The sequence below is a fragment of the Salvia splendens genome, chromosome 18 (genome assembly GCF_004379255.2).
Source record: "Salvia splendens isolate huo1 chromosome 18, SspV2, whole genome shotgun sequence".
Lineage (NCBI taxonomy): Eukaryota > Viridiplantae > Streptophyta > Magnoliopsida > Lamiales > Lamiaceae > Salvia > Salvia splendens.
The window spans coordinates 7,071,071-7,088,457 of NC_056049.1; the positions used below are offsets into that span (position 1 = coordinate 7,071,071).

At 34.7% G+C, this 17,387-nt stretch overlaps 1 protein-coding gene across 1 annotated transcript; it reads left to right on the forward strand.

The window, feature by feature from the left end:
• Nucleotides 1-12,174: 12,174 nt before the first annotated feature.
• LOC121776662 (polyadenylate-binding protein-like) lies at nt 12,175-16,678 on the forward strand. The gene is made up of 3 exons (XM_042173846.1): nt 12,175-12,373; nt 12,640-12,908; nt 16,367-16,678. Exons 1-3 carry the CDS (start codon nt 12,175-12,177, stop codon nt 16,676-16,678), a joined length of 780 nt encoding a protein of 259 aa, XP_042029780.1.
• The last annotated feature ends 709 nt before the right edge of the window (nt 16,679-17,387 follow it).

Consider the following 17,387-nt stretch of genomic DNA (forward strand, 5'->3'; position numbering starts at 1 on the left):
TTTACACTACGTCCAGAGAAGCCAATATCCCATTCACTGCCCTTTTTGCCAACATAGGTCTCCATGTACCTCATCAAATAGACACCACAGTCCTTGTTGTTCGTGCTTGTGGCCCACTCTAAAGGCAGAAAGTTGATTGAAGACTTGTTTACATTCTCTGAAATATCTAACATTTTCTTCTCTATGAAGTATGCTTCAAACATATCTTTCTGCAAAATATATAAATAACTAAATCAAACTACATAAACAAAGCATTTGAACATGATGTAGAAATTAAGTAAACTAAATGTAGAGAATATGTCAATAACATAGATAAAAGCATACAATTAAACCAATATCAATGTCATACTTCTCGAACGGATCCATAGCTTTATGTGGCTTGTTGTTATCTATTATCTCAATGGTGTTTTTCTTCATCCAATATACTGCAAGATAGTAATGGAAATTTGCACAAACTGGGAAGAAGACCTGTATGAGATGAAAGATAAAATGACATTAAAGATAAAATTATATCCAAAGAACACCTTTCATATTCTTACGTAAATGTCATTGTGAGATGTTATTACCAAATCAATTTCTCTCCAGTTGAAATCTGGTCTTCTTTGAATCTCATTATCTATCTGAGAAATTAAATTCTTTTTTGCTGTCGAACCATCCCAATTATTCGGCCGATTTGTTACATTGAAATTCTGCATTTAACAAGTTTGGTTAAGGAGACGTCTGATTCAAACAGTTTACCTATAATTTAAGATTACTTACACATGGAGATGTAGTCATAAAAAAGCGTGAAAGTGATGTTGTGGGCCTTTATTTTTCTCTGTTGTTCAGGTGTGAAGCCCATGCGTTAATTACACCCGCATTAATTTCTTCATGGGGCTTCAAAGACGAAAACAATTCCTTGGTCGCCCAAGCAAAATCATCCTCATAAACGCATGCATCTCTGAAATGAAGTTATACAAACGACACAAGAACAACATTCTTCAATCATGTTAACTGACAGAAAACTAAAAAATATTTTTTAGATCAATGAAATAATTAAATGATGCATACTTGTCTACTCCTTCTGTTTCTAGTATGTAGTAGTAGACATCTCTTTCATTAGCTTCCAGGTATGTTTTTGTATGTACAACTCTTATGTCAAATGAAGAGCCTATGAATGGGTCAGAATGCGTTTCAGCATGAGACTTTTTCACTTTGACTTTTGGCACTGGAATCTCCCAGAATGAAACAACATTATGTTATTAGTGCAATAAAATTCATGTTAGTTACAATTAAAATTATGTCAAATATATATACTAGCCATGTCAGCAAGTAATATAATTATGTCAACTATGGTGCTCTCGTGTCAACATCACATACAAGTCATGTCACCCAGCACATATCGTGTCAACTACATGTACAAGTCATGTCAACTATGTTACATACTATGTCAACTACACATAGAACGATGTCAACTACAATTATAAGTCATGTTAAAAACAATCATAAGCCATGTCAACAACAATTATAAGCCATGTCAACTACACACAGAAGCCATGTAAATAACAGTTAAAACCAAATGTCAACTTCACTTTCAAGTCATGTCAACTACACAAAAAAACATGTCAACAACAATTAAAACCAAATGTCAACTTCACTATCAAGCCAAATAAAAAACAATTCAGTCATTTTAATCATAGTTTAGTTATTTTACTTTAACAATATTCTCTTCTTTCTCTTTCCCTTTTTCATATTGCTTTTCTTTGTTCGTTTCAACATATGCGTCATCCGTTGGGCCTGCAACTGGTGGTAAGATATGAGAGGCTGATTCATTACTGTCATCAACCACTGTGTCCTCTTTTGTTCATTCTCCTTCTTCAGCAGCCTATTCAATTAGTAATTTATAATTAATATAAATTTGATTTCAATTGATTCTAAATAACAAAAGATAGGATTTGGCTCACCCCTTTAGGATCAGAAACTGGCGAAGTAGGGATATTTTCTCTGTTTCCTTGCTCTGCATACTGCTTGTAAATTAGTTCTACAATGTTAGTATCTAAACTACAGGAGTAATCTAATGTCAACTCAGAGAAACATATGTAAAGAAAATGATGTACTTACTTTATCAAGAAACGTGGCGTTTTGAAAGTTGGAAATTCAGCCAAATCTTCAAGTGCTTCCTTTTCTTTTTGAGCAAGAAGTATTGATTCAGAGATTGTTTTCCAACGATCAAAAGTTTTAGGCTTGTCTTCCTCAAACATCTTGGACAATAGTTGACACTTCTCATTCACAGCCTCAATTGTCGTTGTTTGGCTTCCAACTGAAGATCTAGCCATATCACACAACATACCGAATAAATAATTAGTTTTGATGTGTTGAGGAGCTTCTTTAAGGGTCTTGACAAGATTGATTTTCTCGTGATTCATGTCAAGAATGTTTGTTACTTTTATGAAATTTTTTGGTATTTGTAGATTATGGGAAGACCCAACCCCACTGTCAGGAGTAATCTGTGGTTGAGGTACATGTTCCTCCTCCTCCTCCTCCTCGCGCTCCTCCTGCTCGTGCTCATTCTCCTCCTTTTTCTACTCCCCCTCCCCTTGCTGTTCCTCCTTGTCCAAAATATATCTCTTCTTTATACGTCCTAAACCAAAAACTCCTTCTCTGATCTCTTTATCTTCTCTAGCCTGAAGATGTTCACTTTTCCATCCTTTCATTAACGGAAGTGAGCGAGGAACAAGACGCTTGTCTTGTATAACTCTATCTAAGTAGCAAAGCTGCACATGTTTAAAAATGCATGTCAATTACTAGTGTGTAGTGTCAACTCAATATAGAAGCCACTTAAATAACTAATACAACTTATGTCAGCTATATTACAAGCTATATCAACTACACATACAAGTCATTTCAATAAGTAATGTAATGCAAAATGTAAAACATACCATGAGGAAGGGAAGTGGTCCTGCAAAGGCGTTCTTCTCTGTCTTCGACCAATTTTCCATAGCAAACTTGAGCACAGAGATTGTATATGAACACCAATTGATATTTCTAACATTATCCAAATCATCAACTATTTCTCCAATCTTAGATTTTATCATTCCACATGTTGAAGGCTCAATCAATGCGGATTCTAATAGGACCAAGAACAATCTCTTGAACTGTGGTCCTCCTTCCTGATCGGCTAACATAAGCTGTTCAACAGCTTTATGGTTCACGTTTGCTGGTTTCGTATCACATTGCTCTGCTAACTCCCTCATGAAAGGTACATTACTTTTCCACTTCTCCCTGCAGTAAGCAATGTCACCTCTTGGAAATCCATACACAAGCTCCACATCCTCTTCCGTGATATGAATTTTTTTGCCATTACAAAGCTTTATCTTACACTTTTCTTCATCAAAGCTCTTCAACAAAGAAAATGCTAATCTACTAGGAATGTAATCAATTATGTAATGCAAGACACTCTCAAAACCCATCTCATTCACAGAATTAATCTGTGCCTCATTCAATTGGCTTATTGCATCAACAAAAAACAAAGGCTTCCTTTTCACTAGAAGCCTTTGAGATACATTTTCAGTATTCTGACTCTGTTTTTCATTCTCTGTACTTTTCTTTTGTTTTTTCTCAACATTCATTAACTCTTTCTGAGATACCGAGGTACTCTTTTTTTGCTTTGATATTTTTTTGTTTTCTGGTTTAAAATGAAACACAATAAATCTATATCAATAATAAGTTTGGCCATTAAGTATACTCTGTTAATAAATCCAAAATGATACACAATAAATCTATATCAATAACTCTTTTTGGTTCAATATACAGCTATTCAAACAAATCCTTAACTGGTTATTATAGCTATGTCTATAGCTATGACAATAGGTATTGTATGAAATTATCCTTACCTATGTTAATAACAACCATATATATAACAATTATATGACAATGGCAAGTACACATATAAGTCAGCCATCGTAACAGCCATATATATAACAAGGGCAAGCTTACCCTGTTTTCTACACTATGTCAATAGCTATTGAGATACTATTACAAAATGTCAACACCACTATGTCAACAGACATCCTTTAATGTCAATAATTATTGTAATTTAAATATATAGGAGGAGTAATTAACTCGAAGAAGATTTTCCTCTGTTTCTTTATTTCCCGCTTCCGACCCTTCATCAATTTCCATAGCTAATCAACCCCCAAAAAAGCATAATTCGAACTCATCAGATAACTAAATTATGAAAACCTAAACATAAAATTTTTGAATACTCAAACTTTGTTTTAAAAAACTAAAATTAAAGCCATACAATTAAAAAACGAATGTAATCTTTAACCTGAATGAGTCGGTTCAGTCGATTTGGTGTTGACCTCCAAATTGGACGCCATTTTTCCAGCAATGGTCGACTGGTCAATCGGTTCCTGAATGTCAATCGATTCCCTTGTCATTGTTTTAGAAATTATTTTTTAGGCAGAAGATAAAAACAGCTTATAAATCAAACTGATTGGATATTGTAGATGAAGGGTTAGGAATTGAATAAAAGTCGACTTCCGATTTCTATCGGCATGAAGATTTAAGAGAAAGTGGTTGGGAGAGAAATTTAATATAAATCTTATTTTGAGAGAGTTGGGTTTTGAAGTGACATATGAGAGAAATGATTTTTAAATTTGATTACAACTCTGTTTAACTCTGTTTTTTAGGAAGGAAGGAAAGTGTTTTTTTTTAATTAAAAAATTTGTTTTTGAATTGTTGTCATTTTATATGATGCCTATTGAAAAGCTGTAGACATTTTTGCTATAAATTATTGACATTTTATATTCAAGCTATTGGCATGTATTGTATTATAATTATGCTAGAACTTATGTCAAATAAAAAAAATAAGAAAAAAATAGTTGTATACTTCTTGTTGACATTTTATAAGAAAAAATAGTTGCTTACACTTTATTAAAAAAATAGCTGTTGTCATTTAATAAGAAAAAATAGTTGTTAACATTTAATTCAAGTTGTTGACATTTGATAACAAAAAATAGCTGTTGACATTTTAATTCTGGTTGTTGACATTTCATATGAAAAAATAGTTGTTGACATTTAATTCTAGTTGTTGACATTTGATATATTTCTATAGACTGCATGGTTTAAAAATCAGTTTAAGATAATAGTTTTACATATCCATCTAAAATACATGATAAGATCAAATATCCAAACCACTTTTTGTTCAAAATCAGAATAAAACAGTTTTTTACTTCTTGCTTCTACAGCTAAACCATTCCTTGAACTTGTTCTGTAACTCAGGCAATCTGTGCTTGATTGATGTCATCCAATCATCAGCGACGCGTACCATATCCATACACTTCTTGTTGCTCCTTGATGTAAGCATCGCTTCGCAATATCTTCCTCTGAGTATCTGTAGAATCTTTGTGCCACGTGGAGAAAAGTCAATATTCCATTCCTTTCCCTTTCTGCCAAAGTAAGTTTCCATGTGTCGCATCAAATATATACCACTGTCTTCTTTATTGGTTCTTGTGGCCCAATCTAAAGGAACAACTTTGTATGGAGATTTCTTTATATTTTGTGATAGCTCTGATATGTTCTTCTCTTTGAAGTATGCCTCAAACATATCTTTCTGCAAATATATAAAAAAACTAAACTAAACTATTTATACAAAGTATTTCGACAAGATGCATAAATTATGTCAACAAAATGTAAACATAATGTCAATTTTATTGAAAAAAATATACCAGTATTCCGACATGAAGGCTATACTTTTCCAATGGATCCTTTGCTTTAGGTGGTTTGACACTATCTATTATCTCAATTTTGTTGATCTTCATCCAAAATACCACAAGGTAGTACTAGCCACTTGTAAAAACTGGGAAGAAGACCTGTATAGCATGACAGAAAATATTAGAGAAAAGAATTTGACAACACCTGTCCAAATTTATGTTGTTGACACTGTGAGATCTCTGTACAAAAATAAATTTGTTACCAAATCAATTTTTCTCCAATCAAAATCTTGTATTCTACTAGTCTCTTGATCAATTCATGACATAAAGTTGTTCTTGGATTGTAATGTATTCCAATGAGGCTCCTGATTTGTTATATTCAAATATTGCATTGAACATTTTTTGTGAGTGAAATATGTCATTCAAATAGTTTTCATATAAGTTTAGATTACTCACACATGGGGATGTTGTTAGAAAAAGTCGTGGAGGTGACGTTTCTGCCCTTTCATTTTCTCTAAAGTTTAGGTATGTTGCCCATACATCAATTACACCTATACTGATTTCTGTATGGAGTTTCAGAGATGAAAACACTCCTTTGCTTGCCCAAACAAAGCCATTAGTGTAAGCACATGTATCACTGAAATGAAATCGTGCAGACAACATTTAAACATCATTCATAAATTATGTCAGCTGCATAGAAATTTAAAAGTGATTCAAAGAATTAAATTACACATACTCATTTGTTCCTTCAGTTTCTACTATGTAGTAGTAGATATCTCTTTCATCCAGGTTCAGGATTGGTTTCATATGCACAACTCGTATTTCAAATGGTGAGCGTAGCACTGGGCTGGGTCGCATTTCAGCATGAGTCCGTCTCTCTCTAGCTTCAGCCAGTAGAATCTCAGAGATTGGAACAGGGTTCTGTTGTCAGTGAATTTAATGTTACTTACAATAACAAATCATGTCAACTATATTATACTAACCATATCAATAACTAATATAATTATGTCAACTACGATACATATGTTGTCAAATGCAAATACAAGTTATGTCTACTACTCTACATGCTTGTCAACTACACATACAAGCCATTTTAACAACTATTACAAGCAATGTCAACAACAATTCAGTGATTTTTTAAAAAGTAATAAGGTTAATTTACTTATTTTACCTGGTAGACCGTCATTCTTCTCTCTGCGTTTTCAGGAGTTTTTTCTTTTTCCTCATGCATCGTCTCTTTCCCTTTATATCCTTGTTTTTGCACGTTCCATTCAGGAGGTGTGTCATCCATTGTTTCAATACCCTCTTGCATCATATACTCAACAATTGAGCATGCAGCTGCATCCTCCCAGTCTTCCTGAAACTCCATATATACAATTTGTATTTTCTACTGAAACTCCATGCTATACCATGTTAATTATATATTTATCTATGTCAACTACGATATCCACAATGTCAATAATTTATATAAAATCTATAAAATTTATATACAAAGCTTCTAGAGTTTAAGATAATCATTGTAAATTGTACCTGTTCATTTATGATATCAAAAATGGTGTTTGTGGCCTTGATTGCTTCTTCATTGTTGCTGATTTCACAGTCACCACATACTTTTGATAATATGTGCAAGGCATCTTGTGTTCTTAACTCTCTATCAGCTTCAACTTCTTCTTAAATTTCCAACTTATTTCCCCTGTTCTCAGATCCTATTAGTGATGTCAGTGTGTTGTCATGCTCTGAAGCATTGACTTCTTGTTGTTGGAGAGATGGGGATGCTGTCCGTGGAGATCCTAGTACGGCTGTCGAGATAGGAGAGTTTGATTCGTTATGGTCATCACAAATCATGTTCTCCTTTCTTTGTTCGTCTTCTTCAACAGTCTGTCTGACCTCTTCAGGATCACCAACTGGTGAGGTAGGTAAGTTATCTTTGTTTCTTTGTTCTACAGCCTATTAAAAAATTAGTTCAACAATGTTACTTTCTAAACTATAAGAATAATTCAATGTCAACGAAGAGAAACATATATCAACAAAATGATGTATTAATATAATTATAGGTTGTTTATGTACTTACTTTATCAAAGAAATCATCCAATCTGAAAGTTGGAAATTCATTCAAGTCTTCAATTGTTTCGTTTGCTTTTTCAGCATTCCGTATTGAATCAAACAAAACTTTCCAGTTATCAACAACAACATCGTTGTCTATATTATATGACTGTGACAAATGGAGAAAAATGTCACTCACAGAGGCAACTGGAGACTTTTGGCTTCCAATTGCATTTCTAGCTATATCACAAATAAGTCCAAATAAATCATTATTCTCGATCTGTGACGAAGCTTCATTGAGGACTCTCAGAAGGTTGGTCCTGCCATCATTTATCTGCTTGATGTATTTTACTACATTGGCCACCATATGTAATGGGAGTATGTTCTGAGAAGAAGATCCAACTCCACTTTCATTTACATCAACGCTTTTTTCTTCATTCCCTTGCTGCTGCTCCTCCTGTATGAAATTTTTTGGGAGTAGGTTCTGGGAAGACCCAACCGCACAGTCATAGGAATATGTTGTTGAGGCATCTGCTCCTCCACCTCAGCCTCCTGCTTCTCTTCCTCATGCTGCTCCAGAGTACGAACATATCTCTTCTTTATACGTCCTAAACCAAAAACTCCTTCACTTGTCTCTCTATCTTCTCTAGCCCGTAGATGCTCACTTTTCCATCCTTTCATTAATGGAAATGTGCGAGGAACAAGACGCGTATCTTGTGTAACTCTGTCGAAGCAGTAGAGCTGCATATGTTAAAAAATTCATGTCAATTACTGGTGTTTAGTGTCAACTGAATACACAAGCCCCTTAAATAACTAATGTCAACTACAGTACAAGCTATATCAACTACACATAGAAGTCATTTCAATAAGTAATGTAATGCAAAATGTAAAACATACCATGAGGAAGGGAAGTGGTCCTGCAAAGGCGTTCTTCTCTGTCTTCGACCAATTTCCCATAGCAAACTTGAGCACAGAGATTGTATACGAACACCAATTGATATTTCTTACGTTATCCAAGTCATCATTTATCTCTCCTATCCAAGTCATCATTTATCTCTCCAATCTTAGTTTTTATCATTCCACATGTTGAAGGCTCAATCAATGCGGATTCTAATAGGACCAAGAACAATCTCTTGAACTGTGGTCCTCCTTCCTTATCTGCTAACATAAGCTGTTCAACAGCTTTATGGTTCACATTTCCTGGTTTCGTATCACATTGTTCTGCTAACTCCCTCATGAAAGGTGCATTACTTTTCCACTTCTCTCTACAGTAAGTAATGTTACCTCTTGGAAATCCATACACAAGCTCCACATCCTCTTCCGTGATATGAATTTTTTCCCATTATAAAGCTTTATCTTACACTTTTCTTCATCAAAGCTCTTCAACAAAGAAAATGCTAATCTACTAGGAATGTATTCAATTATGTAATGCAAGACACTCTCAAAACCAATCTCCTTCACAGAATTAATCTGTGCCTCATTCAATTGGCTTATTGCATCAACAAAAAACAAAGGCTTCCTTTTCACTAGAAGCCTTTGAGATACATTTTCAGCATTCTGACTCTGTTTTTCATTCTCTATACTTTTCTTTTGTTTTTTCTCAACATTCATTAACTCTTTCTGTGATACCGAGGTACTCCTTTTTCGCTTTGATATTTTTCTGTTTTCTGGTTTAAAATGAATCACAATTAATCTATATCAATAATAAGTTCGAGCATTAAGTATACTCTGTTAATAAATTTATGTCAATACCTATGTCAATATCCATGTTAAACAAATCATATACTGTGTTCAAAAAAGCATATACTCTGTTTTATAGCTATGTCAATAGCTATTGTATGAAATGAAACACAATAAATCTATATCAATAACTCTTTTTGGTTCAATCTACAGTCATCCTAATAGCTATTCAAACAAGCATATACTGTTATTATAGCTATGTCAGTAGCTATTGTATGAAATGTCAATAATCTTAAGAATTTAACCAAATCCTTAACTGGTAGGTGATGCTTCCAATTTCGATTTTACCATGGCTAATCAAAAAAAAATCAGCACAAATCAAATTCATAAGAAAACAAATCCAGATTTAATTTAATAAACTAAAATCGAAGCAATATATTTCAAATTTGAATAAATTGCTGATCCTGAAGAAGTCGGAACCACCGCGGAAGAAGTCGGAACCACCGCTGAAGAAGGCGGAACCACCGCTGATGTGGAACGCTGATTTTCTTCGATCGGCGCTTCAACCGATTCAGCTACAATCGACGCTTCAACCTATTTTCTTCGAATTTCATCTTCAATCGTCATTGTAGAAATGTATGTTTGAAGGAAGTTCAACAAATTTGTGTTTGCACAGAAGATATTTCACCGAGAGTTTTAGAGAGTGTTTTAGAAAATGATTTGAAATATAATTTTATTTTTTCCACCATTTGATTAATGAAATGACAGTTATACCCCCGTGTTGACATAATGTGATAGCTGTTGACATTTAATTAATCTGGTGGATTAGTGGCTGATATTGCATCTCATTTCTCAATTTACGTAAATAATCTCAACCTAATAGGACCATATATATATATATATATATATATATATATATATATAGGGATGTATTCATTTCCTTTTCCTATATTTCCTCCTTTTTCCTTCTTAATATCAGCCATTAGATTAGAGAAATGGACGGTCAAGATCAACATTGGGTAATTAATCCCGTGTTGCATTATTTGTCCTATTTTGTGCATTATGAGGGTACAATAGTAATCTAATAATGGCTGGAGACCGCTACGAATAATGCACCACATGGTCACGAGTAATGCATATAATTGACTATATAATGCACAATATGTGAACTGCAATGCATACGAATAAGATGTACCATGTTATGATGTTTGGACACACGTTTCTTGTTTCCCCTAAGGGTTTAATAAGCTTAGGGGCTAGGGTATAGTACATAGACACGTATGTAATCTTCACATGGTAACGAGTAATGGATATAATTGACTATATAATGCACAATTTGTGAACTGCAATGCATACGAACAAGATGCGCTGTGTTATGATGTTTGACACACGTTTCTTGTTTCCCCTAAGGGTTTAATAAGCTTAGGGGCTAGGGTATAGTACGTAGACACGTATGTAATCTTCACATGGTAACGAGTAATGGATATAATTGACTATATAATGCACAATTTGTGAACTGCAATGCATACGAACAAGATGTGCTGTGTTATGATGTTTGACACACGTTTCTTGTTTCCCCTAAGGGTTTAATAAGTTTAGGGGCTAGGGTATAGTACGTACGCATTAATAACAAATTATAAAACGATACGAATAATTCACCAAATTGTCACGAGTAATGGATGCTATTAACTATATAATGCACAATATGTGAACTGCAATGCATACGAATAAGATGTACCATGTTATGATGTTTGACACACGTTTCTTGTTTCCCCTAAGGGTTTAATAAGCTTAGGGGCTAGGGTATAGTACGTAGACATTACTAAATGCACGTATGTAATCTTCAATCCGTTGATTAACCCATATACACAATACCTCTAATAATGCATAATATACTGAGATAATGACAATTAACAGCTACATAATGCACTACCTAAACCAAATAATGCACATACGTATATTCCAATAACAACAATTTGTTAGTAATGTCTACGTACTATACCCTAGCCCCTAAGCTTATTAAACCCTTAGGGGAAACAAGAAACGTGTGTCCAAACATCATAACATGGTACATCTTATTCGTATGCATTGCAGTTCACAGATTGTGCATTATATAGTCAATTATATGCATTACTCGTGACCATGTGGTGCATTATTCGCAGATACCAAAATGTGGCAGTTACTTTTCCGTCAAATGTCAATAATAACCCTGTAATGCATACAACCACCTTCTATAATGCAACATGGAACCAGTTTTATAGAATCAATCTGATCCGTTGATACCTTAGATCTAACGCGTAATATTAAGAAGGAAAAATGATCTAAGATGTGAAAAGGAGAATAACGCTCCCCTATATATATATATATATATATATATATATATATATATATATGGTCCTATTAGGATCCTTTTCACCTTATAAATCCTTTCTCCTTCTTAATCTCATCCGTAGATTTATAGTGATCTAATGGTTTAAATCTTAATCTGAAATTATCAAATTTTCTTAATTGTTAACGCTGGGGTAAAATAGAGAATAACAATTGGAGTTAGTTATGGAATGGTCCATGAATTACTCCGTTAAGGCTTTGTGCAGTTTCTCAACCTATTTTCTTCCCAAATTTCGTTGATTTCTTTCTCCATTAGTCCAGGTTTAATTTTGATTTGATCACACTGCGAGAAATTGGTATTTCACAGATTCGTTGTCTCTGTATCAAACGCATACAGTTTTAGATTTCCACGATTGTTCGATTATCAATGGAAGAAGGTAATTCACCCGCTTTTCGCCCATGTTTATTGATTTCGTTTCATTCTTTCTCCATCGACGAGAGCAAGCTCTACGATCTGTTCAGCCACGTTGCGCCTGTTGCCTCCGTCAGGATTTGCAGAGATGTGACGCGCCGATCGTCGCTCGGATATGCCTACGTCAATTTCAATTCTCCGATCGACGGTGATCGTAATTCATTCTGTTTTTTCATTAGCATGCATCTCCTATTCATTACTCCACATATTTTTTTTGTTGGAATATCATTGAATTAATAGTGATGATGGTGTGATTCGATTATTCAGATCCCCAATCTGAATGAACTGTGTGTGTACAATTTTCCAATTAAATTTCCTTATGAATTATGATTCTCATTTAGCAGCTTATAAGTGATGATAGATACAATTCCTAAGTGAAATATTTTATGTTTGATGGCTTAAAATTGTGATAATGTGCAGCTTCTAATGCAAAAGATGCTTTGAATTTCACTCATGTCAATGGAAAGCCAATCCGGATCATGTTCTCTCACAGAGATCCTAGCCTCCGAAAAAGTGGATATGCTAATCTCTTCATCAAGAATCTGGATCAAGCAATCGACACAAAGGCGCTCTTCGAGACCTTTTCTGCCTTCGGAACTGTGCTCTCTTGCAAGATCGCAGTCGATCACAACGAGAACTCGATGGGCTATGGCTTCGTGCGGTTCGACAAGGAGGAAGCCGCACAAAACGTACACATAATGTACATATTATATAGTATAATGCGTAGTTTAGTTTCTGTAATGCATTATTTGTGATATGTAATGAACATTTATACTGACGCGTTTAATTTAAGTTTTGTCGTGTTTTGATGTTTGGCGCACGTTTCTTGTTTTCCCTAAGGGTTTAACAAGCCTAGGGGCTAGGGTGTAGTATGTTGTAAGTCTAAAAAACGTTGTCCAAATACACGAGCTGTAGTAATTCGTCTGGGTTTCCACATGCATAACTCGTAGGTATATTTTAAAACAAATATACATAATGTACATATTGTGTAGTATAATGCATAGTTTAGTTTCTGTAATGCATTATTTGTGGTATGTAATGAACATTTATCCTTACCCGTTTAATTTAGGTTGTGTCGTGTTTCGATGTTTTACGCACGTTTCTTGTTTTCCCTAAGGGTTTAACAAGCCTAGGGGCTAGGGTGTAGTATGTTCTAAGTCTAAAAAACGTTGTCCAAATACACGAGCTGCAGTAATTTGTCTGGGGTTGCACATGCATAGCGCGTAGGCATTTTTTAAAACATATATACATAATATACATATTATGTAGTGTAATGCGTAGTTTTAGTTTTTGTAATGCATTATTTGTGGTATGTAATGAACATTTATCGTGCCCCGTTTTATTTAAGTTGTGCCGTGTTTCGATGTTTTACGCACTTTTCTTGTTTTCCCTAAGGGTTTAACAAGTCTAGGGCTAGAGTGTAGTATGTTCTAAGTCTAAAAAACGTTGTCCAAATACACGAGTTGCAGTAATTCGTCTCGGGTTGCACATGCATAGTGCGTAGGTATTTTTTAAAACAGATATACATAATGTACATATTATGTAGTGTAATGCGTGGTTTTAGTTTCTTTAATGCATTATTTGTGATATATAATGAACATTTATCCTGACCCGTTTAATTTAAGTTATGTCGTGTTTTGATGTTTGGCGCACGTTTCTTATTTTCCCTAAGGGTTTAACAAGCCTAGGGGCTAGGGTGTAGTATGTACAACAGCAACCACGTGATACCTAAAACAGGATAAATAATGCATTCAAATAGCCAAATAATGTACAGAATCACTCAAGTAATTAACATACAAATATTGCATTCATTCTTAGACTCATGTACAACAGCAGTCTAATGATGCATAATACAGGATAAATAATGCATAGAAATAGCTAAATAATGTACAAATATTGCATTTACTCTTAGACTCATGTACAAGTTCCGTACGACTTCCTTCTGCCGTGGAGTTAAACTCTTTATACAATTCAGAAACTCTGTAGGGGTTCGTCGACAATACAGATGGTCGACGTTCCTACCCCTTGGTTTCCTATCCTCCGTCTCTTCCGGAGCTGTACTAGTCCCGGCCTCTGCTAATCGCTCCCGGAATTTATGGGCAATTCCTACTGGCAGTATATCATCAACCGCCTCGTTGATGTCCAATCTTAGCTGCTTTGATGTTGTACAACATACAGAATAATAACATACAATTAGTTACATAATGTACAGACTGAATAAAATAATGTGGACAGTTATACTGCATTCACTTATACACCCTTGTACAGAAGCATCAAAATAATGCCTAAAAACTGATACATAATGCATTTTAATAATCAAATAATGTTCAGAATAAATCAACAAATGTACCATGAATATTGCAATCACCCATTGTCACATGTCCAACTACAGTCACATAAAGCATAAACCATGATAAATAATGCACTAAAATAACTAAATAATGTACAGATCCGGTCAAGTAATAAACAAACAAATATTCCATTCACTCTTTGACACATGTACAACAATAGTCACATGATGCATAAAACAGGATAAATAATGCATTCAAATAGCCAAATAATGAACAGAATCACTCAAGTAATGAACATATAAAAATATTCCATTCACTCCTAGACTCATGTACAACAGCAGTCAAATGATGCATAAAACATGAAAAACAATGTATAGAAATAGCTACATAATGTACAGATTCAGGCTAGTTATGAACATAAAAATATTGCATTCACTTTTTAACCCATGTACAACAGCAAGCACTTGATGCATGAAACATGTATATAATGCATATAAATAGTTAAATAATGTACAAATTCATTAAAACAATTCACATATAAATATTGCCTTCGCTCTTCGAAGGCTTTACAAAAGCAGTCACATTATGTATAAAACATGGTAAATAATGCATTCAAACAGGCAAATAATGCACTGAGTAAATCAAGTAATAAACATACAACTATTCCATTCAATCTTTGACCATATACAACAACAGTCACAAGATGCATGATACAAGATATATAATGCATAAATATAGTTACATAATGTACAGATCCATTCAAGTAATGACCACACAAACATTGCATTCAAGTAATGACCACACAAACATTACATAATGTACAGATCCATTCAAGTAAACACCAAAAACCATACTGTACACCACGCCGTACAATAATGTACAAATAATCCAAAAAATATACAAGCAAATGCAAGAAATTGCTCACCTGCAGCCTGGGTTGGTTGGCTTTTGATAGGCATGCCTTTCTTCGTCATTACAGATCTGTGAGACGAACCACAAATCAAAATCGGATACGATTTTCACTACCAAATCGCTCAATAGACAATAGTAAACCAGTCATTAACTACAAACTTCAATAATGTACATAACCCTAACAAAATCAAAAACGATTCTAAGATTTATGAAAATTCTCGGCAAAAATGAGTTTGAAAAACGTGATATTGTTTGGGAGAAAACATTGAATCGTCGATCCGGCGGTGAAAATCGTCGATTAACACTGTGTATTACGAAAAACTGAAGCATTTAAACCCTACCTTGTTGTCGATTTGAACTTGATGGTCACGGGCGAAGGGAGTGTGGTTTCGGCTGTGATTCGCCGGCGGGTAGGGTTTGGAAAAGGGGGGAATTGAGGGAGACAAAATTTTGATTCTGGGTTGAGGAGAGTGACGGTTGGAGTGAGAGGGGGAGTGAATAGATGGAAGGTCAATGAAAATCCCGCTGAAATCTCGCTCATTCCATTTTAATTCATTGTTGTTTTATAATTATACCCATATAATGCACAGAATGAGCCTAATAATGCAACACGGGATCATTAGTAAGCTTCTCATCGGATCGTCCATCCCTCAAATCTAACGGTTCCAATTAAGAATGAACTTAAATCTAAGGGAGGAAAAGGAGATTAACACTACCCTATATATATATATAGGGTAGTGATCTATGGTAAACACCCCTTAACCAAATAACTAGAGAACAAATCACAACCACAAGATCAACAAAATCAAGGGCTAGGGTTAATTTTCTAATTTAAGGAGAAATTAGTTCCCTCTATCACAAATTTACTTCACAATAACAATGTGGGGTATAATGGTCATTGCACAAAAAAAATTAGATTATGTAAATTTTTACTTCATTTGAAGGTTAACTTCACGGACATGAAGCGAGTGGATCTGATCAAGGAGATCGCGGCGGAGTTCGAGCTGATCGCGAACCGGCTGTCGGAGACGGAGGTGGCGACAGTGGCGTCGGTGGTGGAGCTGGAGCCGCAGCATCTGGCGGAGATCGTGAAGCGCGCGCAGAAGCTGACCGGGCCGAAGAATGTGAAGCTGAAGACGGTGATCGACAAGTCGCTGCTCGTCGGAATCATCATCCGGTATGGGAATTCCGGCTCGAAATTGAGTTTAATTACTCTTAGGTTGCTGAATGTTGTATGTGAATTCAAGAATTATTGAAGAATTCGGAGCTCTGTTCATCAAAGCTAGAATTTGCCCGAGCAAAGGCGGCGATCGGTTTCAGCTATAAATACGGCGAATTGAGCTACGGAAATTCTTGTAATAATAGTAATTGAAGTTCATCCTCTTCTAATTCGGCTAAATTTTCATTCTTAATTATTTATTTGATCAGAGAGAAATTTGTAAATGCTGATGCTAGAAGGTGTTTGATCAATTGACTAGCTGGATTTTAAGCAGATGATAAGAGTGAAGTAAAATCAGAATAAGAGTGATGTCTTTTGTGAACAAGAGTGAAGTAAAATCAGAATAAGAGTGATGTGTTTTGTAAACAAGAGTGAAGTAAAATCATGCCTAAGAGTGAAGTAAAATCATGCCAAGAGTGATGTGTTTTGTAAACAAGAGTGAAGTAAAATCATGCCTATGAGTGATGTGTTTTGTAAACAAGAGTGAAGTAAAATCATGCCTAAGAGTGATGTATTTTGTAAACAAGAGTGAAGTAAAATCATGCCTAAGAGTGAAGTAAAATCATGCCAATAGTGATGTGTTTTGTAAACAAGAGTGAAGTAAAATCATGCCTAAGAGTGATGTGTTTTGTAAACAAGAGTGAAGTAAAATCATGCCAAGAGTGATGTGTTTTGTAAACAAGAGTGAAGTAAAATCATGCCAAGAGTGATGTGTTTTGTAAACAAGAGTGAAGTAAAATCATGCC